General features: G+C 58.5%; 2 protein-coding genes across 2 annotated transcripts; one reads left to right on the top strand and one right to left on the bottom strand.

Moving 5' to 3' along the window:
• Nucleotides 1–262: 262 nt before the first annotated feature.
• Nucleotides 263–967, top strand: PERCC1 (proline and glutamate rich with coiled coil 1). Its single transcript, XM_063171433.1, has one exon. The coding sequence runs from the start codon at nucleotides 278–280 to the stop codon at nucleotides 965–967; it is 690 nt and encodes a 229-aa protein (XP_063027503.1). The 5' UTR covers nucleotides 263–277.
• A 1,126-nt stretch (nucleotides 968–2,093) lies between these two features.
• Nucleotides 2,094–22,803, bottom strand: CLCN7 (chloride voltage-gated channel 7). The gene is made up of 25 exons (XM_063171203.1): nucleotides 22,638–22,803; nucleotides 15,551–15,622; nucleotides 14,969–15,040; nucleotides 14,671–14,736; nucleotides 13,932–14,064; nucleotides 13,471–13,580; nucleotides 12,714–12,794; nucleotides 11,449–11,511; nucleotides 10,727–10,810; nucleotides 10,486–10,579; nucleotides 9,522–9,586; nucleotides 9,049–9,165; nucleotides 8,695–8,749; nucleotides 8,142–8,202; nucleotides 7,525–7,663; nucleotides 7,200–7,293; nucleotides 5,838–6,007; nucleotides 5,486–5,537; nucleotides 4,542–4,669; nucleotides 4,312–4,397; nucleotides 3,708–3,840; nucleotides 3,564–3,623; nucleotides 3,070–3,246; nucleotides 2,889–2,969; nucleotides 2,094–2,775 (listed from the first exon to the last, which is right to left on the bottom strand). Exons 1-25 carry the CDS (start codon nucleotides 22,764–22,766, stop codon nucleotides 2,689–2,691), a joined length of 2,409 nt encoding a protein of 802 aa, XP_063027273.1. The 5' UTR covers nucleotides 22,767–22,803; the 3' UTR covers nucleotides 2,094–2,688.
• Between the last annotated feature and the right edge of the window lie 125 nt (nucleotides 22,804–22,928).

The following is a 22,928-nucleotide window of genomic DNA, read 5'->3' on the forward strand; positions in this document are numbered from 1 at the left end:
TGGGCTCTCAGGGCTGGTGGCAGGCTGTGTCACCCTGACCTCGCTGTCCCTATGGCTTCACCTTGGCCATGGTGTGGCACAGCCCAATCCCCTGGGCGGTGTGTCAGGGCTGGTGGCAGGCTGTGTCACCCTGACCTCGCTGTCCCTGTGGCCTCACCTTGGCCACGGGTGGCACAGCACGGTTCCCTGGGCTCTCAGGGCTGGTGGCAGGCTGTGTCACCCTGACCCCGCTGTCCCCGTCACAGGGTGACTCCCAGGGGTGCCTCTGAGCGCTGCCATGGCCGCGGGTGTCATCCAGCCCCTGGCCGAGCTGCGGCTGCCCTCGCCCTTCCCGCACGGCCTCCTGCTGCCCACGCACCCTGAGCCCGACTTCCCCGACCTCTCCGAGGAGGAGGAAGAAGAGGAGGAAGAAGAAGAGGAGGAAGAAGAGGAGGACGTGGAAGCAGTGGAGGGGAGCGTGCGGCCGGAGCTGGCCGGAGTCTCCAGCACTGCCGAGACCACGCTGCGTCTCCTCAAGTTCTCGGAGCTCATCAGCTGCGACATCCAGCGCTATTTCGGGCGGCGGGGCCGGGAGGAGGCGGCCGGGAGCCGCCCGGTGCCCGCGGACTGGGGCTCGGCCCCGAGCGCTCCGGCCGTGCCCGAGGCCCCGCGGGGCGGCCCGGGCGCCGCGCACAGGCTGGGCCCGCTGGCCGAGCTCTTCGAGTACGGCGTGCACCGCTGCCTGCCCGGCGGCCGGAGCCAGCGCCTGGAGAGGAAGTACGGCCACATCACCCCCATGCACCGCAGGAAGCTGCCGCCCTCCTTCTGGAAAGAGCCGGGCCCCGCCGGCCTGCTCCACAGCGGCACCCCCGACTTCAGCGACCTGCTGGCCACCTGGACCGTGGAGCCGGGGCCGGAGCCGGCGGGCGCGGGGCGGGAGCTGCTGGGCCGCCCGGGGCTGGAGGCAGAGCCCTTCGCGGGGCTGTGACCCCAGCGTGGCCCCGGTGCCGCCACGTGCCACCCGGTTAATGATAAACCCGGTGGCCCCAGTGCCAGCACCGGGGCGCTCGGAGCGGCCGGGCCGGAGCCGGTGATGGGACGAGCGAATAAATGACTCCCGCCAGGCAGCAGCGTGTGCCGTGTCCTTTGCCACCCTGCTGCCAGGACAAAGGGCCACCACGGCTTGGCATGGCCTGGGGGCTGCTGGCAGCAGCGGGAGGAGCAGGGCAGGGAGGAGCAGGGCAGCGGTGCCGGCAGGAGCCAGCAGCCCGTGTTTACTCTGGGCCCAAGGCGGTGGATCCCAGCGCTTATCTCGGCCGCGCCGGGGCAAAGGGCGAGCGGGGCCTCATAAAGCACCCGGCTGTCAGCACACAGGGGGACCCAGCACTGCCCTGGGGGACCCACTGTGCCCTACAGCACCCCTGCCCCACAGCAGGGCTGGCTCTTCCTCCCCACAGCCTGGTTGTTACCAGGGCCCAGCTGAGGCATCCTGTGCTTTGTGTTGGTGTTGAAAGGGAAAAGAAGCCGGGAAGGGGCAGCCAGCCCCTGCCTTGAGCCCAGGATGGAGCCACCCTCCATCCCCCAGGCTGTGCCCTCCCAGCAGCAGGAGTGGGGACGGGGCTCCGTTCAGCCCCAAGGGAAGAAGGGAAGCAAGAGACAGGCAGCAGCACAATAAAAGTACAAACAGACTTTATTTCAGCACAGATCCTGCAGTCAAAAGCCTCTCCAGGCACCAGGTGAGGAAGGGGCAGTCCCAGGGCAGGGGGGCAGGGCAATGCTAAGGAGAGGAGAAAGGATGGAGGAAGATAGGAAAAGTGAGGTGCCAGGGCTGGCTTTGCTCCCATCCCCAGCCAAATCCAGGACTGGTGGTGGGGTTTGGGGTGCCTGGAAGGGCCCAGGGGGCTGGAAGGGGCCAGAACATGCCCCAGGAGTGACTCTGGATCCCGGTGTGGGAGTATCAGTGGTGGGAGGACTGCAGGAGTGGCAGAGGGGCACAGGCTGCAGGACCAACATCTCCCCTCCCGATCCCTGCCCCAAATCCCAGGGGTGTCTCCCCACACATGGGTTGAGGTCAGAGTGGCTGAGGGAGCCAAGAAAGAGCCAGAGGCAGCAGCTGCAGAACCAGGGGAGCCCTTTTATTGCACAGCCAAGCAGGGCACGTCCCCCTCCTCAGTGCCAAGGAGCAGGGAGGCAACCCCAGAGCTCAGCCCAACCCAGCAAGCAGGACTACAGGACAGCAGGGAATGGGGCCTGGGGGCAGGAAAGAGCCCCACGGTGTCCACTCTGCTCCTCTCACAGGCCCTGCAGCCAAAGCTAGGGCAGGGCTAAGTCCCAGACAGCCCACACTGGGTGGATGAGGCAACAGAGACCACGTGTGGTGTCAGAGAACCGTGCCCAGCTCAGTAGGGCAGCCCTGCTCCCCATGGAACACTCCAGCCTTCACCCAACCATCAAGGAGAGCCTATTCCAGGAGCTAACAGAGCCAAGGGTGAATTTTGATCCCTCAGGGAAGCAGAGGAAGGGGTGACAAGAGGAGGCAGTAGACATGGGAAGGCAGCAGCAGGCAGGAGGGCCGGGGCAGCACGGCCATGGCAGTGCTCCAGGCACTGTGACACCTGCAGGGACTGGCCCAGTCCTCTCCCCACCTCCTGCAAAAGGGGGTCCCCAGCTCCCAGGGGCCAGGGCACATCTCTGCTGGGCCACACTGCCTCACGTCTGTGCCAGAGAGAGCTCCTCCAGGCCTTCCTTCCCCAGCCGGTACCTGGCGAGGTCCTTGCGGGTCACCATTCCCACCACCTGCCACAACAGGGACGGGGTCAGCCTGATGAGGACACGCAGAGCCTGGGGACAGCGTGTCCCTGTCCCCGGGAGGAGCCCAGGCTGCCGGCACACAGCGAGCAGGGACTCACCTCGTTGCGATTGTCCACAACCACCAAGTGCCGCAGGCCCAGCGCTCGGAAGAGCTTGAACACGCGGGGCAGGGACGCCTCCTGCAAGGCACAACGGGCTGGGGGGGCTGCAGCACCCCCAGGCAGCCCCCACTGCCCACCCTGAGCCCTGGGGGGCTGTCAGGGGGCCCCTGGGCGTTACCTGGGGCACGGTGTAGGGCGAGGGGTTCATGAACTCGCTGAGGTCAATCATGCACTCGCGCTCGTCCTGGGACACGTGGATGGACTGGATGGGGGGGAAGCGGGGGTAGGCGTCCCGGAAATCCTTCAGCTTCAGCCGCCGCTGCACCAGGCTCAGGTTGGCTCTTTCCACAAAAACCTGGGCAGGAAAGAGAGGGCTGGGCACTGTCCCACAGAGCTCACAGGCACCATGACAATGCACAGGGCCAGGGAGGGAAAAGGGCAGAAGGGTGGGACAGATGGACCATGTGCAGAAGCACGGCCTGTTTGCCACTCACTCGGGGTTTGTGAGCACAGAGGGGTGAGGGATGGTGCTGGGGTAACCCCATCACCCCCCTGGGTGAGCTGAGGGAGATGACAGGGATCCTCTGCCAGCTGAGAGGGCAGGCAGCAATGGGCCTGAGACAGGACTGGGACAGCAGACACAACCCAGAGTCTCCAGGCAGCATCACCCACCTTGTGCTTCAGCAGGACGATGAGCTGGGAACGCAGGATCAGCCCCCGCAGCCCCGCAACCTGCAACAGGCACCGTGTGTGAGGTGAGGATCTCACTGCAGCCAGCCCCCAGCTCCGTCCCCTCCCCAGGGACACCCAGCCTGCCTGTGTGGTGTCGGGGTTGCTCTCCACCACGGGGAAGCCGTTGTGGTTGGAGGAGGTGTCACTGAGGATGTCCACGACCGTGCCCACGCGCTCGATCCTCCGCAGGCAGGTGACAGGAGTGCTCATCACCTCCCTGCAGGGAAAGCTCTGGGTGAAACACAGCCCCAAGGCAGCACACACTGAATCCTGCAATCACACACTGGTTTGCTGGCAAGGGACCTACAAGCTCATCTCATTCCAAACCCTTTCCATGGGCAGGGACACCTTCTACTGTCCCAGGTGGCTCCAAGCATTGTCCAACCTGGCCTTGGACAATTCCAGGGATGGGGCAGCCACAGCTTCTCTGGGTAACGTGTGCCAGGGCCTCAGCACCCTCACACCCTAAATATCCCCCCCAACACACGACTCCTCAGTGCTGTGCCTCCTCAGTCCCCAAAAGCTGCCAGGGAGAGAGGAAGGAACACACTGCAGATCACATCCCTGCTGGGCTGTGCTACCAGGGGACAGCAGGTTCCTGCAACCAGAAGGTCACCACCTCCACTCCCAGCTCAGGCCAACGTTGGGGTGCAAAGGCTGCTGCCACAGCTGTGCTCAGCCCACCTACCTGGCTGTGAGGGAGTGGGATGTCACTGGGGCCTCCCAGTGCAAGAAGGGGACACTCTGCAGCTGGATGTGCATGTCATACAGTCCCTGCAACAAGAGCCAAGCCATCAGGAGAGGCCTGGTGTGGTGGCAAAGGCCACAGGCAGGCAGCAGCTCCTCCCTTAGAGCGAGCATGTGCCTGTCCTGGTCCCCCTATGGCCCCCCAGCCCTGGGGAGCACAGCAGCCCTCACCTCCACAAAGTAATCTCCCACAATCTTCGCTGTCATCAGCACCAGCATGATGGGGAAGCCATAGGTGACGTTGCCTGTTGCCTCCATCATGATGACAGTGAGACTCAGGGTCATCCGCACGATCCCACCTGCCAGGGGCACCCAGGGGGTTTAGAGGGGCAGGGAAACACAGGGTGAGGGCACCACAGAGCACCTGAGGGCCCTGCAGCTCCCAGTGACCCCCAAGTGACCAACACAGAGTGAGGGCACCACAGAGCACCTGAGGGCCCTGAAGCCCTCAGTGACCCACACAGAGTGAGGGCTGTAGCTATGATATTTTCTGAAAAATCCTTTCTTTAGGATTTTTTCTCCTGAGAAGCTGAGAGGCTTCAGGAACAAAATGCAAACAATGATTATCTGCTGCTGTGGAATGCAACGAGTGGATTTGTGATTAGTCTCATGTGGTTGTTTCTAATTAATGGCCAATCACAGTCAGCTAGCTTGGATTCTTTGTCTGAGACACAAACTTTTGTTATTATTCTTTCATTTTCTATTCTTAGCTAGCTTTCTGATGAAATATTTTATTTTTTTAGTATAGTTTTAATATAATATATATCATAAAATAATAAAACAAGCCTTCTGAAGCATAGAGTCAAATCCTCATCTCTTCCCTCATCCAAAGACTCTTGTGAACATGGTCACAGAGGGAATCACAGAGCACCTGAGGGCCCTGAATCTCTCAGTGACCCCCAAGTGACCAACACAGAGTGAGGGCATCACAGATTCAGGGCCCTGAATCTCTCAGTGATCCAGGACTGCCCACCCAGGGGTGAGCCCAGCCCTTCCTGTGCCTGGCAGGGTGATGAGGAAGCTGACAGCCAGGCTCCAGCTGGGAAGGAGCTATCAGGGAAGCAGGGAGTGCTTTTTCCCATGACATCTTTACCCCTGTGCCATGGGGAACTCACCCAGCTGTGCAGCAGCTCCCATCAGGGCGTACTTCCCAGGATCAGCCCAGATCTGAGCACAGGAGAGAAAAGGAGCCAGGTCACCTGCTGGCTCCAGGGCATTCAGAGACAGTCAGCAGAGTCCTGGCCCCCAAACCCCCTCCAAAGTGGGGAGAGCTGCCTGAACAACCCAGCTGCTGGCAGGGCTCCACTGGGATATGGGGAGGGCTAGACCCAGCTCATGAAGACACCAAGCAAGGAGCCAGCCCAGTTCAGAGCTGTCAGCCAGCTCCAGGCACGCTGCCTGAGCCTGCCCCCAGCCCAGCAGCGAGGGAGGAGGGCAGGGTGCCAGGGCTGCCCAGGCAGCACTCACCGAGCCCTTGGTCAGGTAGGACAGGGAGATGCCAAAGAGCCTCCCCCAGGCTGCCCCGATCAGCAGCGAGGGGATGAAGACCCCTGCAGACACTGTCAGGCCATAGGTCCAGCAGGCCAGGAAGAAATACATCAGAGTGAACATGCCCAGTGTCATGGGGTTGTAGGAACCTGGGGAGGGGACAGAACAGAGTCAGTGCTGGTCCCACAGCCCAGGGGACTCTGTGATGGGCAGCAGCAGCCCCACAATTCACTCCCAGCAGAGAGAGCCTCTCTTCTTGGGCTGCACCTCCTGCCCTGGCAGCACAGCCACAGCCCTTCAAACTGGCTCTCCAGGTTATTTCTGCCCCCTCCAGCACCCCCCACCCAGCCAGGGCCATCCCAAGCCCTCACATCCCATTCCTCCATCTCATGACTCGTGCCCTCCCAGCCCTGTGGTTCCCAGACTCCCATGGTGAACTTCAAAGCCCCAAGGGAGGGACTGCCAGGGCTGAAGGACAAGGTTGGGAGGACAGAATCCCACTGCCAGCTTTGGGATCAACTGAACAGGGCATGTCCTGCAAAGTCCCTCCCATCCTGCAGCTTCCACAGCTGCTCCAGCCAGTGCCAGACTGTCCCACAGCACAGGCTGTGCCACCCCAGTGAGACCCTGCTGACCCCACAACCCAGCTAAGTGCTATTTTGGGGTTGCTGAGCAGCTCAATCTGGTTTAAACAAGTACTTTGCAACCCCTCCTTCAGACAGCAGCCTTGAGCCAGGGAGGAGCCAGCACTGCAGGAGCAGCCCCAAGCCACAGGATGGACATCTTGGTCATCTCCTGGCTGCAGGGGGCCAAGCTGCACCCCCTGGGCTGAGCATCTCTCTGCTGGGCACACAACTCACACTCCACAGCAGGCAGAGGAGATGCTGGGCTTACACCAGGTCCAGGGAAAGTGGAGCTAGAACCTGGGAACCAAACTGCATTTCCCCAGCAAATCCAAAGCCCAAGATCCACCTCCACAACCTGCCCAGAAGGTAAAGTCATTATGGGGCAAGTGGCCCTGCTGATTAAGAAAACATCCCAACAACATTTCCAGGACAGACCTCAGACAGACAGCAAGGGTCAGACACACTCCCACACAACTCAGAAGCAGCACAGCCTGCAAATGTGCACGACCAAAACCAGGTCCTTGGCCCCACAGCCCTTTGGCCGAGCTCAGAGGTGCCAGCAGGCACAGCACCCATCCCTCCTCCTTGCACCACTGCAGCAGTGTTCTGTGAAGCCCTCAGGGGCTGATCATGCTCTGCCTTGTCCCAGCAGGGGCCAAGGCACACATGGACCCTCTCTGCTGACGTCCAAGGCCTCCCTGCTGGGTGCACTGACCTGGAGGGTCATGGAACAGGTTGACCACACTCTTCTCAGGTGTGTTGAAGAAGGCAGTGGCCATGGAGTTGTACTCTCCATCAGCACAAAAAAGCTGAAAAGGCAAGATAAGAAAGGGTTGGAAGTGGCAGGGAAGGCTGGGGGATGTGTGCCAGTGAGGGCAGGGAGGACACCCACAGCATCCTTGTGTCTCCAGCTCTGCCTGCATTGGAGGGCATCAACTGTGAGGTGCAGTGCCCCAAACCCAGCAGGGTCTTGTCTCCCTGCTGAGCCCCCCAGGCTCAGGGTGCCCCCCACCCTGGATGCATTCTGCAGCAGGTCCTACCTGCAGGGGATATGCCACAGAGCTCCCCTGGATGGGCTGGCAATCTCTGGAGCAGTAAATCATGACAAAGCCCACAGTCGCTGTCACTGCTGCCACCAGCATGGCCTCCACCACCTGCAGGCAGGGCCTGTGGATGTACCTGTGGACAGAGGAGTGACAGTGGCATCCAGGGCTGTGGGCAGCACCAGCACAGCCTGGCTGGCCATGTCACATCAGGCACATGACAGTGTGGCTGCCTCTGCTCCCTGCCCAGACCCTGCCAGGCTGTGCTGCTGCTTGAAAAGCTGCTGACAGGTAATGGCTGGGTCACACTGGTCTCAGCTGGCTTTAGCAGCTCTCTCTCTTCTCTTAGTCCTCTCAGAGCACATGACAGTCAGGTCTGCAATGCCTGCACCTCTCTGGGCCCTCCAGTCACTGGAGGGAAATATTTGGCAGGGTCAGAGCAGTGCTGGGATGCTGGGGGTCACAGCCACAGGCAGTGAGAGGCATGTGGCACCTTTCAGGAACTGCTGCTGCTCACATTAAATGAGAGATTCCAGCCTTGCTGCATGTGGGAATGCCACTTTGAGGGACTGCAGAACCCACATCAATCCCCTTCATGACCTGTGGGCTCTTACCTGATCCGGAACATTGTCAGCCAGTAATTGAGGGCATTGAACAGGGCCCCGAGGATCCCACCTGCAAATGGGAGGGAGGAAAAGCTCAGCACACAGGGCCCAGGCTGCCCACCACACAGGGAACCTCTGAAGATCACCCACAACCCATCCAAAGTGACCAGCAGCACATGTGGGTGCTGTCCCTGCAGGACCTGGCACCAAGAGGAGCCTGGCACCAGCAGCAGGTGCCAATGTCACAGTGCTGGCACCAGGCAGGCAAAGGACAGTCCAAATCCATGGGGATAAGGGCAGCTCACATGGCAGCAAGGGGCTGCCCAGGCCTGCAATGCACTCATCCTGCTCAACATGGGTTAAAGGGGCTTGACTTTGCTCCTGGGGCTGGGCCAGGATCCAGCTATCATTCCTGCATAAGCCCCACAAGCAGCCTCTGCTCCAGAATTAAATGGATTCCCCATTTTCCCCAGGAAACTGGACACCAAAGCCTTTTAGACCCAGACAGAGAACAGAGGAAATTATTCAGACTAATCAAATGGAAAGAGCAGCATTCTCTTACCAACCACTCCCATAAAGATGAAGATAGGAATTTCCTGGATTGTGTATCCCATTTTCTGCAAGCAAGAAAGAAGTGGGTTTCACATCTCCTGGCCCATCTGCAGTCCCACAGTCAGTCACTGACTGCTGGGACAGCACAACTCTGCCCCAGAGCTGAACAGAAATTCCTGAACAGCCCAGAGCTGAACAAAAATTCCTTCTGCTGGGGCTGGTGAAGCTGAGATGTGTCCAGACCCCACAGGCTGCTCAGGCAGAGCCTGCCTCAGCCCCTGGGTGAGGCTACAGACAAATTGATGTCCCCAAAGCTGCCAAGGGCTGTGTCCAACCCCTCCCCATGGGGAATACCTGTGCCTACCTCGCTGTCAAATCTGCCAAAGTTGATGAGCCCAGGGCTGGAGAGATCCCAGGCATTGCCATGGTAAACACTCAGGACAGAGTTCAGAGTGAAGGTGGAGATCATGGAGGCAAAGAACTGCAAGGAGATGCAGCCCAGAATCACTGCCAGTGCCCCCAGCCCCATTTCCTCACCACATGGCCCAAACCACCCCCAAGGCCCTTGGGCAGGGCTGGGTGCCCATGGTGTGCTGGGGACAGGAGGTCACATTCCCAGTGGTGGCACTCTGGGCAGCTTAGGCTGACCAGGGTCTGGCTTCTCCTTTTGCCTCTCTGTTTGCCCTGGGGAAAGGAGCTCAGCCAGGTCCAAATTCAGCCCCTGAGGAGCAGGGCACAGGAGGGGAGGTGTTCCCTGGAGCAGGGGTATCAGGGCACCCAGAACAGGCAATGCCTCACACCAGAACCAGCAGCTCCCCACTGCTTTCCAGCACTTACAATTCTCCACGTCAGGAACTGGTTCCAGAAGGAAGCTCCTTCCTCCAAGCTGAACAGGACACCCCCTGCAAACACCAGATACAACATCTACACAAGGAAATGTGCCACAGCCCCAGTCAAGCAGCCAGGCCATGTGCCCACACTGCCCAGACCCTGTCACAGGCAGGCTCACCAAGCCATCAGTGATGCACTGATCACAGTAAATCCCACTGCCATTCTCCACCCCAGGGAGGCAACACTTGGGATCTGAGAGAGATGAGCCCCTTGGGCAGGGCCAACGCCTGCATGGCCTGGCAGGAAAACTTGGAAGGCCCCTGCAGTGCCCTGTGCAGATCCCAACAGCTGCCTCCAAGCAGGTGGGAGCAACCTCCTGAGGAATTCCATGTCCAGGCACTGCTCAGTGCCAGAGAGCACCAACTCGAAATGAAATAAACCAGACTCAAGACAATGTGAAGTTCAAAATACTAGACTAGAAATTTCAACATCAAAAACACAAGCAATCTCACCCTAGAAATATCTAAAATAGAAGATACCAGAACAAAAAAATCAAACCACAAAAAATGCAGCTTCAAAGCAAAGTCAACACCTTACAAAATTACAGCAGCTTTTAAAAGATATCAGTTAAGTTCAATCTGTTTTAAGAATTACAAATTATAAACTTACTCTATTTTTGAACATACCTAAGAGAAGACCATAATATCAAATCTCCAAGAACTTTAACATTTTAAACTCAGAAAACCCTTGAAAAAAATCACTGAAACTCTTAAAATAAAAAACCAAACACAGTGTTGTACTCCAAAAAAACCCTTTTTCCTCACAGTGTTAAAAAAAAATAACTTTATAATCTCATATTTCAGTGAGACTCTTCTGTAAAAAAATCCTTTGTTAATATAAAATAAAAATAATATAAAAATAAAAAAAAATACGAAAGAATCCTTTATTAATAATAAAATAAGACACAGACCCACGGGGGCACCGAAGGCGGCCGAGACGCCGGCGGCAGCTCCGGCTGACACAAAATCCCTCTTCTCTGTGTCCCTGCGGAAATACTCGAAGATCTGAAACAGGAGAGAGGACATTTTTAGGGCTGGCCATGGCCTTGAGCTTAGGCCAGACCCAGGGGATGACAGGGATGATGCCAAGCCACCAGTGGGAGCAGCACAGAGGGGCACCAGCAGCACAACCCCTGGGAGCTCCACACCAACCTTGAAGTCTCGCTTTAAGGACGTGGATCTTCCCTGGGAGATGCCAGCAGCAATCACGGATCCAGAGTGAATCATGGGTCCTTCCTAGGGGCCAGAGAGCGCAGTCAGAGTGGGGAAGGAAGAAGAACAGCATGGCTGGATGCTGCTCACCAGCTTGCAGTCCTGAAGCTGGATTGGGAGTGTTTCCCTCAGGGAAATACAGACCCTGATGTTTTTCCCCTTCTCATCCTGGAGGTGCTCAAGACCAGGTTGGATAGAACTCTGAGCAACCTGGTCTGGTGAAAGGTGTTCCTGCCCATGGCAGGGGTTTGGAATGAGATGATCTTCAGGATCTCCCCCAACCCAAACCATCCCATGGTTTTATGAAATCCTTATCCTGGCATGTGCCTCCTTTGCCCACCTCCTGAGAAAACAAGTGTTTCCCTTACCTGCCCTCAATCCCAGCAGGCCAGAAAGGTCCCAATGGGGCACCCAACTCCCCCCCATCTACTGTTTGCAGGGACAGCCACTGATGGACAGGGGCTGCTGCTCTCTGCCCTCAGCCAAGCCACACACAGGCTGGCACGGTGGCACCACGTGCCCCAGGGGCTCCTTGGCCAGCAGACACCAGGGAATAACACTGGGAAGTCACCACAGGGCCCCCAGCACAGGAGCGGTGACAGGCTGTGACACAAGTGCCAGCAGCAGGGACCAACACATCAGCAGCACTTTGTGCACATCACCTTCCCAACAGCCAGGCCGCCGACCACCGAGAGGATCACCCCGCAGACTTTGATCACCAGGGTCTGCCCAGGAGAGAAGGACACGGCATGTCACAGGGGTGCCACACACCACAGAGGGACACGGCATGTCACAGGGGTGCCACACAACACAGAGGGACACAGCATGTCACAGGGGTGCCACACAACACAGAGGGACACAGCATGTCACAGGGGTGCCACACAACACAGAGGGACACAGCATGTCACAGGGGTGCCACACAACACAGAGGGACACAGCATGTCACAGGGGTGCCACACACCACAGAGGGACACAGCATGTCACAGGGGTGCCACACACCACAGAGGGACACGGCATGTCACAGGGGTGCCACACACCACAGAGGGACACGGCATGTCACAGGGGTGCCACACAACACAGAGGGACACGGCATGTCACAGGGGTGCCACACACCACAGAGGGACACAGCATGTCACAGGGGTGCCACACACCACAGAGGGACACAGCATGTCACAGGGGTGCCACACAACACAGAGGGACACAGCATGTCACAGGGGTGCCACACAAGAGACAAGGACACGGCATGTCACAGGGGTGCCACACAACACAGAGGGACACAGCATGTCACAGGGGTGCCACACACCACAGAGGGACACAGCATGTCACAGGGGTGCCACACACCACAGAGGGACACAGCATGTCACAGGGGTGCCACACAAGAGACAAGGACACGGCATGTCACAGGGGTGCCACACAACACAGAGGGACACAGCATGTCATGGGGGTGCCACACAAGAAACAAGGACACAGCATGTCACAGGGGTGCCACACACCACAGAGGGACACAGCATGTCACAGGGGTGCCACACGACACAGAGGGACACAGCATGTCACAGGGGTGCCACACAAGAGACAAGGACATGGCATGTCACAGGGGTGGCACAAGGACCGGGGCCATGGCAGCCACAGGGGACACAGACCCAGTGGGCCCCAGGCATGGCAGGAGCCAATGACCCCAGGGAACTCAGGGAACTCGTGATTCTCATCCCCACCACTGTGGCAAACAGAGTTGGTCAATTTTCTTCTTGGCCAGAGCAAAAGTCTACCCAAAGCTGCTCCTCCCAGTACCAGGGCAGGAGATTTAACCTCTGGGCACTGGGGGGAACAGCTATGGAGCTGGGAGCTCCTGCTGTGCCACAGGGTGGGCAGGGACCACTCCAGGACCACACAATGTCCCCAGGCCATCCCACCACCTCCTGCTTCCTACCTTGAGCCGGACAACATGAGGAATCTTCACACCATTGAGGTAACATTTGATCTGGGGAATGCCACTGCCAGCTGCCACGGGCTGCAGGGAGCAGGGAGAGCTGTCACACACAGGGTGGGGACACAGCAGCCACCTTACCCCTGTCACACAGCACGCCCTCAGGGTGGCTCTGAGACAAGGCCAAAGTTAATCAACAGGCTCTGGAGATGGGCATGAGGGAGACACCCACTTCCTAAGGGCAAATGTGCCAGGGAAAAGGAGCTGGCAAGGAAAAGGAGCTGGATGGGTTCTTGGGGACACTGAGGTGTTCCCCCACCCTGTCACAGTTACAGAAAGGTCACACTTGGTGGCCAGAGAGAACAAAGGCAAAGCCACAAGGAAGGCACTGTGCATTAGAGTGATCCATAGGGAGTCCCAGACTCTGGCTTGTCCTCCAGAGGCACCCAGCCAGACTGGTCAGTGCTGGTACTCAGGTACGCCCAACACAGAGAGGCTGAGCTAGAGCCAAGGCTTGGGAGAGCTGCACCCCTGCCCAAGGCTGGAGCACAGCCTCTGCCCCAGGCTGCCAGCACAGCCCAGCAGCCTGCCAGCCCCACAGAAACCCCACAGCACAGTTGGAGCCAGCACCGAGGAGCTGGGGCTAGCAGGAGCCAAACTGGCAGAAACACATTCACTGGCCACAAAATTTTGCATGTTTTGTGGAAACATGACCCTGCTTTGCCCATGTAAAGAAGCCAGAGCAGTTCCAGACTCTTACCTCTATGAAGGCAACGATCAGAGAGCCCACCATCACCACGCTGGCATTCAGGGTGGCCCAGAGTAACAGGGAGAAAGAGAGGCCTCCTTTGGCTGTGAACTTGTCAATGTCTGGGGCAGCAGCTCAAGGAAAAGCCAGCATTGCTTGAGTACCATCCCTCCCACCACAGCACCTCACAGAATCACAGGGTGACATGGGCTGGATGCCACCTTAAAAACCATCTAGCTCCCACCATGGGCAGGGATGCCATTCACAAGCCCCCTGTCACTTGGAGCACCCAGGGCAGTTGAAATGAGCCTCCTCTGTCCCAGCAGTGCCCAGGCACAGCTCAGCCCTGCAGGGCAGCAGAGTCTGTGCCACCAAACCGGAGCGAGGAAGCGCTGCCCTGTTCCCCCAGGACCCCTCTCTCACAGCTCCCAGAGATGCCAGAGGTGCCAGCAGGCAGTGCTGGGTGAGGATACTGTCCTTCACCACGCGGTACTTGAGGCCAGCCAGGTTCTCCACCACGATGTCGATGAAGCAGGCGACGAGGCCGGTGAGGATGCCGATCATGGCGCAGATCACCCAGCGCTTGATCTCCACCGTGCGGAAAGCCTGCGGGGCAGGAGCCCTCACAGCCTGCTGCCAGCCCGCCTGGCACCCAGGGCACCCTGCCATCCAGGGCACCCCAGCACACCTGCCACCATCCCCAGCACGCTCCCAAGCCGGGGAAGCTCTGAGGAGAGCCAGGGAGCACCAATGCTGGCTGACCCAGCAAAGCCTGAACACAATTTTCTGATTTTCAGCAGTGCTCTCTTGTTCCTCTGTGGGATCTCTGAGGTGCTTTTCCAGCTTGCCTGCCTCCATTAGGCTCATCTTCTTGGGGTTCCTGCTGGGGCACTGATTCCCAAATTCCCCAGGGCAGATGTTTCACATGATTCCAGAAGTCCCTCTGTTCAGGGACCTGTCCCATGCCACCAGGCAATGCCACCATGTGCACCCAGATTAGCTCCCACTCCAACCACCTCATGCTGGGTCCTTGATTCTGGGGTTTCACAGCTTGCCACCAGCTGGTCAGTGCCCATAAACCCACCCCAGCTCCACCTAGGCTTTAAGCACAATCTCCTCTGCCCAGAGAAGCCCCCAGCAGCCGGGCAGGGGGAATAGCTTCCATTGTCCAGCCCAGCTGAGATGATCTGTGGGCAGCCCAGCAAGACTCACCGCATGGTTTATCCTCCTCTCCTCCTCCAGGAACAGCTGGTTTTCACTGTTGTCATAGTCCAAGCTCTAGTTTGGGGAAGGGAGATGCTTTTATTGTCTATGATCAGGTGAAGAGACCCCCCATGCTGGGGAGTGCTGCCCTGAGCCCGTCACCCTGCTCCTGTTATAATTTTCTTTCCTCCATTCCACCCCTTCTGCACTGAAACCACCCTCACGGGGCAGCTGTGAGCCCTGGCCCCTCACACCTCACCTGCTGCACCCAGAGGGCAGACACAAGATGGGACAGGTGGGCACCTACCTCATACTTGAGTGACAGCAGCTTCTCGTTGTGGGGGATCTCGTTGGGGCGCTGCCGAGGGACCTCTGTCTCCTGTGGGATGGGATGCACAGCTCAGGATGGTCAGGTGAGAGTCCAGCCCTCCCATCCACATGCAACTGTTGGTTTAACTCCTTCTGATGCTCAGGAGATGCACAGAGGACTGCAGGTGCAAGCTGCCTGGCAGGCAGGGATCTGGGATGATTTTCCACCACTTTTGGTGGATGTGTGGGATTTAAGGCAGCTGGACCAGGGGTGCACCCTCACCACATTAACCTGGCACTGAACACAAGCAACTCCATGCCCTGGTGGAGGGCAACCTTTCACCTCAGCAGGAAATTCCTTAGGCCAAAAGCAAGGAGCTATTTCAAGCAAACCCATGTTTTTGGGCAGAACCCAAATTCTGTTTCCCAAACGCCTTTGACCGTTCCCAGCTCCGAATCAGGGCACTTCCTGAGGATCCCCGAGGGGCCCCTGGGCCAGCAGCAGCTGAGGTCACCCAGCCCAGGAAGAAGAGCTGTTAAGGGGTCCCAGTAACAGGGGGCCCCTCTCTGTGCCACTCACCAGCTCGTGGATGTCCTCGTTGAGGTCCACATTGCTCAGCTGCCCAATGCGCAGGAAGGAGGAAGGAGTGAGCTGAGGAGAGAAGGGGAAATGAGGTCAATTCCTGAAAGCACTTCAGATCTCTCAGGAGGATGGAGCAGGGCTGCAAGGTGCTCGTGCTCTGCCTCTCTCGCTGAGCTCTGCCTGCCCCCCAAAAAGCAGCACCCTGCTCTCAGAGGAGGTAGCACCCAACACCCTGGGGGGAACCAGAGGCAGCAGCAGCCTGCCAGGGTTTGGGTGAGCTGCTCCAACCTGTCAGGAGGCAGAGCCAGCTCACCTGGGGAGTGCCAGCAGCAGTGGCTCACTGGGGACTGGGCCACCACCAGCCCCTGGCACTAACAATCCTGTGCTGAGCAGCACGTTCCACACTGCCCTGGGGCTGGGGAGGGACAGAGCCCCTGCACAACGTGCCACCTGCACAGCCACAAGATCACCACTACGTGCCCTCAGCTGCCAGGCCCAGCCAGCAGCAAGGGGACAGCTGAGGACACGTCTGGCTCTGCCATCTGCTCCATGGAGCCACCACCAGCCAGGAGAGGAGCACATCACGTCAGTGTTTGTCACCCCCTGAGCAGCTGGGACCAGAGTGACAGCCAGGCTGGCTGCCAGCCAGGAGACACAGCGGGAAGTGGGCACACTGCCCCTGCACAGCCCTGGGGACTCTGGTGTCTCTCTGAGCCAGCCCTGTGCGGTGCTGGGGAGCTGCATTTGCATCTCCCTCTGGGCAGCAGCTTCTCCTTTCACTGGTGATCACTCAGGGTTTTTACTGTGCAGTTGCATAGGAGGGGAGTTTTTTGACTTTTTGGGCACCTCTGTCTCCTGGATGAGGCAAGCAGGGGCTCGGGCTGCAGTTGAGCAGGGCCACAGGGCAACCCAGCTGGAGCAGGCAGGCTGCTGTCACCCCTGCAGCCCCACAGGGATGCACAAGGATCTGATCCCCAAGAACAGCCCAAACACCATTCCTCAGCATCAAGATCTTCCCCTCCAGAGCCTCACCCCTCCCCAGCTGCCAGGGTAAAGAACTGGAGGATAAAAGAGGGATGGGTAAGGACAATAGCAGGGCTCTGGCCTGTTGGTGTCTCTGCTGGCAGGTCCCAGACCCAGCCCCTCGCTGCTTTAATCCCCCCAATCCTGTCTGGAACGTGAGGCCAGAGCTGCTGCTGGGAGCCCTGCACTCACTGCAAAGCAAGAATATCCCTTTGTGTTTGCAGCCTGACCTATTTTCCCATTTTTCCCTCTGCTCCACATTCCCCTTCACTCCCTGACCTGCAGAGGGGTTCTGCCCCAGCTTCTCAAACCCCCTCTGGTGCCCTTTAGCCCCACAGTGCTCCACGCTGCCATGGCCACACACTGCTTTGGCAAAACCAGCCTGGGCTTTGCTTCTAGTCCCTGATAGCTCCACATTCCCAGTGGAAAGGATCCAGGTGGAGCTTTTTCCCAGCAGTCAGAGCAGACCACAGTGGATTTCTAAGAGCTGGGTACACACAAAGCTGTCACCTCCCTGAATTTAGGGCCATGAGCTGGATACAGGAACTGCCTGTTCCAGTGCTTGCCAGTGCCCAGCTGCTCTGAGATCCCAGCCAGGCCCCCACCATCTCAGGGAGAGGGAAGGTCACAAGGGACAAAGCTGACACCTTGCAGAGGAACACACCTCCACCAGGACTGAGGAAGCACAAGGATTTAAGGCTCCTGTAGGTGCCACACATCCAGGGCAAGATCAAGGCAAGGGGATGGAAAATGTCACTCATGCCATGTCCCTTGTGTAAGGCCTCAGGCAGGACCAGCCCTCCAGGGAAAATTCTCCTTCTGTTAGCAAGGGGGTCTGCAGACACACCAAATGTGGCTGAACCAGTGACATCCCACCCTGTTCCCTCCTTCCCTGTGCAGAGAGCAGCCAGCAGCTCAACTCCCCATTGACTGAGCAGGACACAAGCACAGATGGAGGGAAAGGAGGAACAGTGGAACCTGAAGCTGAACTCAGACAAGCAGCACATTTTTAATATCCTCCCCCTGAGTCCTGGCACCCCTGTGGCATCTGCAAGCAGAGGCCTGGCTCCTGTCTCACCACCACAGGATCACATGCCAGGAGGGCAGGAAAGAGCCACTTCAGCAGCACCCAGGAATGATAAAAGGAGAGATTCAGGCAGCCTGGAGCCAAGAGAAAAGGTTATTTGTGCACAGCTCAAAGGCTCCCTGAGCAATGCCCTCCTTGGGATGTTTCCAAACTCAGCCAAGGCAGCTGCTGATCCTGGGGATGTGTGATGTTGGTGTGACTGGGCTGTGATCATCTCCACATAAAAACATTGCTCTGCTGCCAAAAGCCAGAGGGCACAGAGGGGTTAACAGCTCTGCTGCCCCAGGAGAGGCTCTGGGACACTCTGAGCCTCACTCTGCCAGTGGCACATGAGCACCCAGCCCTCAGCTCCTTTGGGTGGCAAAGGTAATTTCATCCTGAGCTCTGCAAAGAGATGTCTGGAGCCTTGGTCTGAATTAAAATAAGTTATCATCAGTGTTGGTGGGCAGGAATCTTGGCAGGCAGGGCTGCTCCTCCAAGGGACCTCACCAGGCTGCAGGGAAGCCCCCAAATGCAACAGAGGCAACTACAAAGCCCTGAACCTGGGATGGAGGAGTCCCAGTGGTGAGGAAGCAGCTCAGTTGAAAAAGCCTTGCAGAGACCTGGTGGGTGAGGGAAGAGGTGTCAGTGGCACAGACCTGCAAGGGAGGTGGCCAACCCCCTCCAGGGTGGTGCCAGACCCCTGCCAGGTCTGGGAAGGGATCCCACACCTCCACCTGGCACCTGCAATAGCACACCTGGGACCTGGCACCCAGTTTGGGCTGCCTGGACAGAAAAGGCACAGAAAGTGAGCTCAGCAAGAGGGGCTGGAGCCCATGGCAAGATACACAAGGAGAAGCTGGTGCTTCTCAGGGAGCTCTTCATGGCATCTCCAGACACCCAACAAGGGGTTACAGACAGGACAGAGCCAGAATTCCCTGAAGCTTTGCACTGACGGGACAAGGAGCAGTGGATAAACTGCAGCAAGGGAACTTCTGCTCAGATACCAGAGCCAAAGTTTCACCCTGTGGCTGGTGACAACTGAACCTGGGAGCAAACAGGGGCAGAGCAGTTCCCAAAGCTCCTCTGGGTGTGTCCCTCAGGGATCTGCTCTGAGCAGGGGCTGGACTGAAGCCCCCTCAGGGCCTCCTGAGCTCCCTTTCCCCTTTGTCAGGCTGGCACCCACTCTGAGACCAGCAAGAGCAAACTGAGGATCAACCTCAACATGCAAAAAATCTAGCAGAAGATCCCAACCACCACCTTCCAACCATGCCCTGGGTGCATGACCTCCATGATCCAACCCTGGCTGTGGGATCCCCATGGTCCAAACTGGGGGATCTCCATGGTCCAGGCCAGGCTGGGGGATCTCCAGGATCTAGGCCAGGCAACCAAGCCATGCCCCCCAAACATTGCTCTGGAGAACCATCAGTAGGGTCAAATGGGCTCCACAGGGATGAGCCAGCCTCCTCCCTGCAGGACAGGAGCCAGCATGAGGAGAGGCCCCAGGACACTGTCCCTTGTCACCATCCTGTGCACAGTAAGGAACTGGCAGCACGTGACTCTCCGTTATCGATGAGATAAAGCCCAGCACAGACCACAGAAGCTGTGGGAGGGAAGGAGGAGGATCTCCAGCCCTCAGGGCCCCTCTTGGGCACAGAACACTCTGCCCCTCGTAGCAGCCTGGATGGAAGACTCCAGGCTGTGTCATTGGTGTGTCACCAGCACGAGGACCCTGTCACTGGCTCTGGCAGTGAACAGGGGAGATGAGCTGCAGGGCTTTTCCCCTTTTTGACCCTCCTCTAACACACAGCAACAGCTGGGACAGGCTTCAAACCCACCCAGCATCATCCCCCAAATGCCTCACAGCAGAATAAAACAGGGCTCCTCACCCCCAGGCTCATAACAGGGGAGAAACCACCAGCACTCTCCCCAAGGTGTCACCACCTGGGTTTTGCTTCCAGGGCTGCCACTGCCAGGGCACAGCTCCTGCTTGACCCTCACCTCCATGAGGATGGGAAGACATTGCCCTGGCCTTTCCCCTGGCACAGGAGCAGCACAAGGATGAGGCACTGCCACAGTCCCCAATGGCCTTGAGCAACCTGCAGAAAACTCCTGAAGTTCCCGTTCTGGGGGAGGCTCCTGCCACCACCCCAGGGCAGTCACCCCCAGGCTCTCAAGGGCAGCCTCTGTGCCAGTAACCTGGGCTGTGCAATCTGCAGCCCATCTGCCAGGAATCAGGGTTCCCCCAGTGCTCACACTTCCCTTTTTCTGCCTCCTCCCACCAAGATTTCTTGATTGCAGCCTGGCCACTAAGTTGAGAGCAAAGAAAATGAGACCAGCAACATCCAGAGATGCAGAATAAACACACAGGGGCAAAGAAGGGGCAAAGAAGGACACCCTGCCCAGCAGCAGCCTGGTTTTCATGGTGGTGAGCCCTTGCTGCAGGCACTCTTTGAAGCAGGAGCTTCAAACCAACCCCAAAGTCAAGGCACTTCAGCACAAATATCTTTGAGGGTAGCAAAGGAGAAATGTTCTTCCACAAAAAATACCTCATGATGGAAATTGGCTGCTCTTACCAACATTTTCCACCCACTTCCCAGCCTGAGAACCAACACACGTGGCTGAGGAGAAGGACAGCCCCCCGCAGGCACAGTGCTCAGAGACACAACTGCCTCTCAGCCCTTGCTCATCCTGATCACAGCCCCCACCATCCTGGAAATGGCCTGGAGGAGGAGGATGAGAGTGGGAATGAGATGGAATGTTGGAAGAACACAAGATCCCAGGACAAGGCAGGGGACAGGGACAGGATTGCTGCTCTGCTGGGACCCTGTTCTATCAGATTCACATCAGGCACCTTTCAGGCAAGGCTCTGGGTAGGAAAACTCATTCTTTGGTGCTAAAAGGTGCTCCAGGCACCAGAAAACCCTGTGAGAGGATCAAGGCTTGGCCAGCCCAGCTGGCCCCAAAGCAGAGCAGACCTCAGGACAGGCCCCTCACAGCCCTCACATCCCCAGGGGTGTTCATGCAGCCTCTCCTCACCTCCCACCCAGCAGAACTCATCTCAGTCCCTCTCAGCTGGCAGCTGCAGCCCCGTGTTTCCTCTGGGCACCTAAAGATCACTTTCATTTCCATTTAACATGCACGTGACAAAGGGAACAAGTGATGCTAGGGGACATTTTTACTGTATTACACAACCCAGGTTTAAATCTCCCCAAGCAGCTCCAGCCTCTCCTTATCTCTCCCCCAGAGCTGTCCTGCCTTCCTGCTTCAATCCACACGACTGAAAATCATCTGGGGCACAGGGAGAGGCACTGCCCAACACCAAAACACAGCCCCAGCCCTACAGGGACACCCCAGCTGCCACTGCCAGGGGCACCTGTGGTCTGGAGCTCCAGCAAGGCGCTCCCTCTGCTCCTGGCCAAGGAAAATGCCACCGGTGCCATGTCACAGCTGGGACCCTGCCTGCACTGTGCCAATAAATCACATTGGCAGGGCTGGGGGTCCACTCCAGCTGCCCCTGCCGTGCAGGCCTCAGGCACTTCTTCCAAACCACCAGGAAAAGCCTTTCCCAATGACCCTCAGCCATGAGATCTGCTTAATCCCTGCTCTAACACCCTTCAAACCCCCAGAACTCCCTGTGTGCTGTAAATATACGAGGTTCTGCTGCACTGCCCAGCAGGATAACTTTTATTTTCAGCCCAGAGCAGCTGCCATGGCACAGCTGCCATTCCCTGCTCCCAGAGCACTCACAAGGCTCTCCCAGCCTAACGAGCCCTGCATTTCCCTCTAATTAGCTGCTGTTCTGACTTGCCCAGGAGCAGGGCAGCACAGGATCGTGCTGGGCCAGACATCCCTGCTCACAGCTGCCACAATCTGGCACTGCTCCTCCCTAGCCAAGCTCAGGCCTCCCAGAAAACTCTCCACAGGAAATTCCACCTGGAAGCAATGCCTGTCCCACCTGGTGCTGGCACAAAAGTGCTCCATGGTCCCACCCTGCCCTTCCACCCTCAGCTTCCCTCCGGAGCAGGTGCTGGGTGCCTCAGTTTTCTTCACTGAGCTGCAGGAGGGGGAGAGAACACCAGGCAGGCAGCCTGAGGGCACACTGGAGAAAAGTTCTGCTCACTTAATTACCCCAAATTAACTTGCCAGAAGAACTTGGAGGAACTGGCCTCCCTCTGTGACATGGCCCACCTTGGACCTGCTCTTTGCCATTGTAGCTCCATCCATCCCTGCACCACTGCAGTGTTGGAGGCTCTCGTGTCTGAGCCCTGCCTGGTGATCAGCAGCATGGCAGGCATCAGGCTCTCACAGAAAGGCATTTTTAGCAGAAATTCATCTAGCACAAGGTAATTTTACATGGACAGATACAGACAGAACAAAGGGGAATGGCTTCAAACGAAACAAAAGGAGACTAGATTAGATATCAGTAGGAAATGAGGGTGGGCAGGTCCTGGCACAGGGTGCCCAGAGCAGCTGGGGCTGCCCCTACATCCCTGGCAGTGCCCAAAGCCAGGTTGGGCAGGGCTGGGAGCAGCCTGGCCTAGTGGAAGGTGTTCCTGCCCACGGAGGGGTAGGACAGAATGGGATTTAGATCTCTTCCAACCCAATCCACGCCGAGATTCCCGGAATGAGGAGCAGCCCCGGCGGGCAGGAGCCAGGCCCGGCTCAGTGCACGGTGCTGCTGTCAGGGACCGTCCCAGGGCGGGGGAACAGCAGGGATGGAGCCGCCGGGCACTGACTCAGCCCCAGCTCAGCTTTTCCCCCGTGAGCGCCCCGTGCCCCGGCCGTGCTCCCCCGGTTCTGCTTTCCCAGCCCGGAGCGACCCCGACGGCCCCCGCCCAGCCCCGGGGCAACGAGCGCGTTAAACACAACAGGGGAGGGAGGAGGGGGCGCACACACGGCCCCAGCCCACGGCCCACGGCCCACAGCCCGCGGCCCCGGCCCGCTCCGTGCTCCCTCCGCCGCGCAGCCCCCGCTCCCGGGGGCGGGACCCACCTGCCGGCCGCTGCCCGCCGCACCCGGGCCGGAACCGTTGAGCAGCGGGGTGGTTTCGCCCGCACGCCCGTCCTCGTCGTCGTCGCGATCGCGGCCGGACCAGGACACCTTCTTGGCGACGTTGGCCATGCGGGGCGGCGGCGGCGGCTGCTCCGCCGGGCCTGCCCCGCCGCGCGGTCATGTGACCGCCGCCGCCGCCATCACGTGCCCGGCAGGGCGGCCGGGGGCGCCCCGAGGCACCCTGGGAATTGTAGTTCCGGCAGGGGACCGCTCCCGGAAAGGATGGGATGG

This window comes from Melospiza melodia, chromosome 18 (assembly GCF_035770615.1).
Source record: "Melospiza melodia melodia isolate bMelMel2 chromosome 18, bMelMel2.pri, whole genome shotgun sequence".
NCBI classification, from domain to species: domain Eukaryota; kingdom Metazoa; phylum Chordata; class Aves; order Passeriformes; family Passerellidae; genus Melospiza; species Melospiza melodia.

What these genes read in the sequence shown, in the direction of transcription:
- PERCC1 (XM_063171433.1), top strand. Translation starts at nt 278, where the DNA reads ATGGCCGCGGGTGTCATCCAGCCCCTGGCCGAGCTGCGGCTGCCCTCG.
- CLCN7 (XM_063171203.1), bottom strand. Translation starts at nt 22,766, where the DNA reads ATGGCCAACGTCGCCAAGAAGGTGTCCTGGTCCGGCCGCGATCGCGAC. An exon ending in GTACCGCGTGGTGAAGGACA is followed by an intron (nt 13,581 to 13,931) that starts GTATCCTCACCC and finishes CTGCTGCCCCAG; the next exon opens with ACATTGACAAGTTCACAGCC. An exon ending in TCGTCCTGCTGAAGCACAAG is followed by an intron (nt 3,247 to 3,563) that starts GTGGGTGATGCT and finishes TTTCCTGCCCAG; the next exon opens with GTTTTTGTGGAAAGAGCCAA.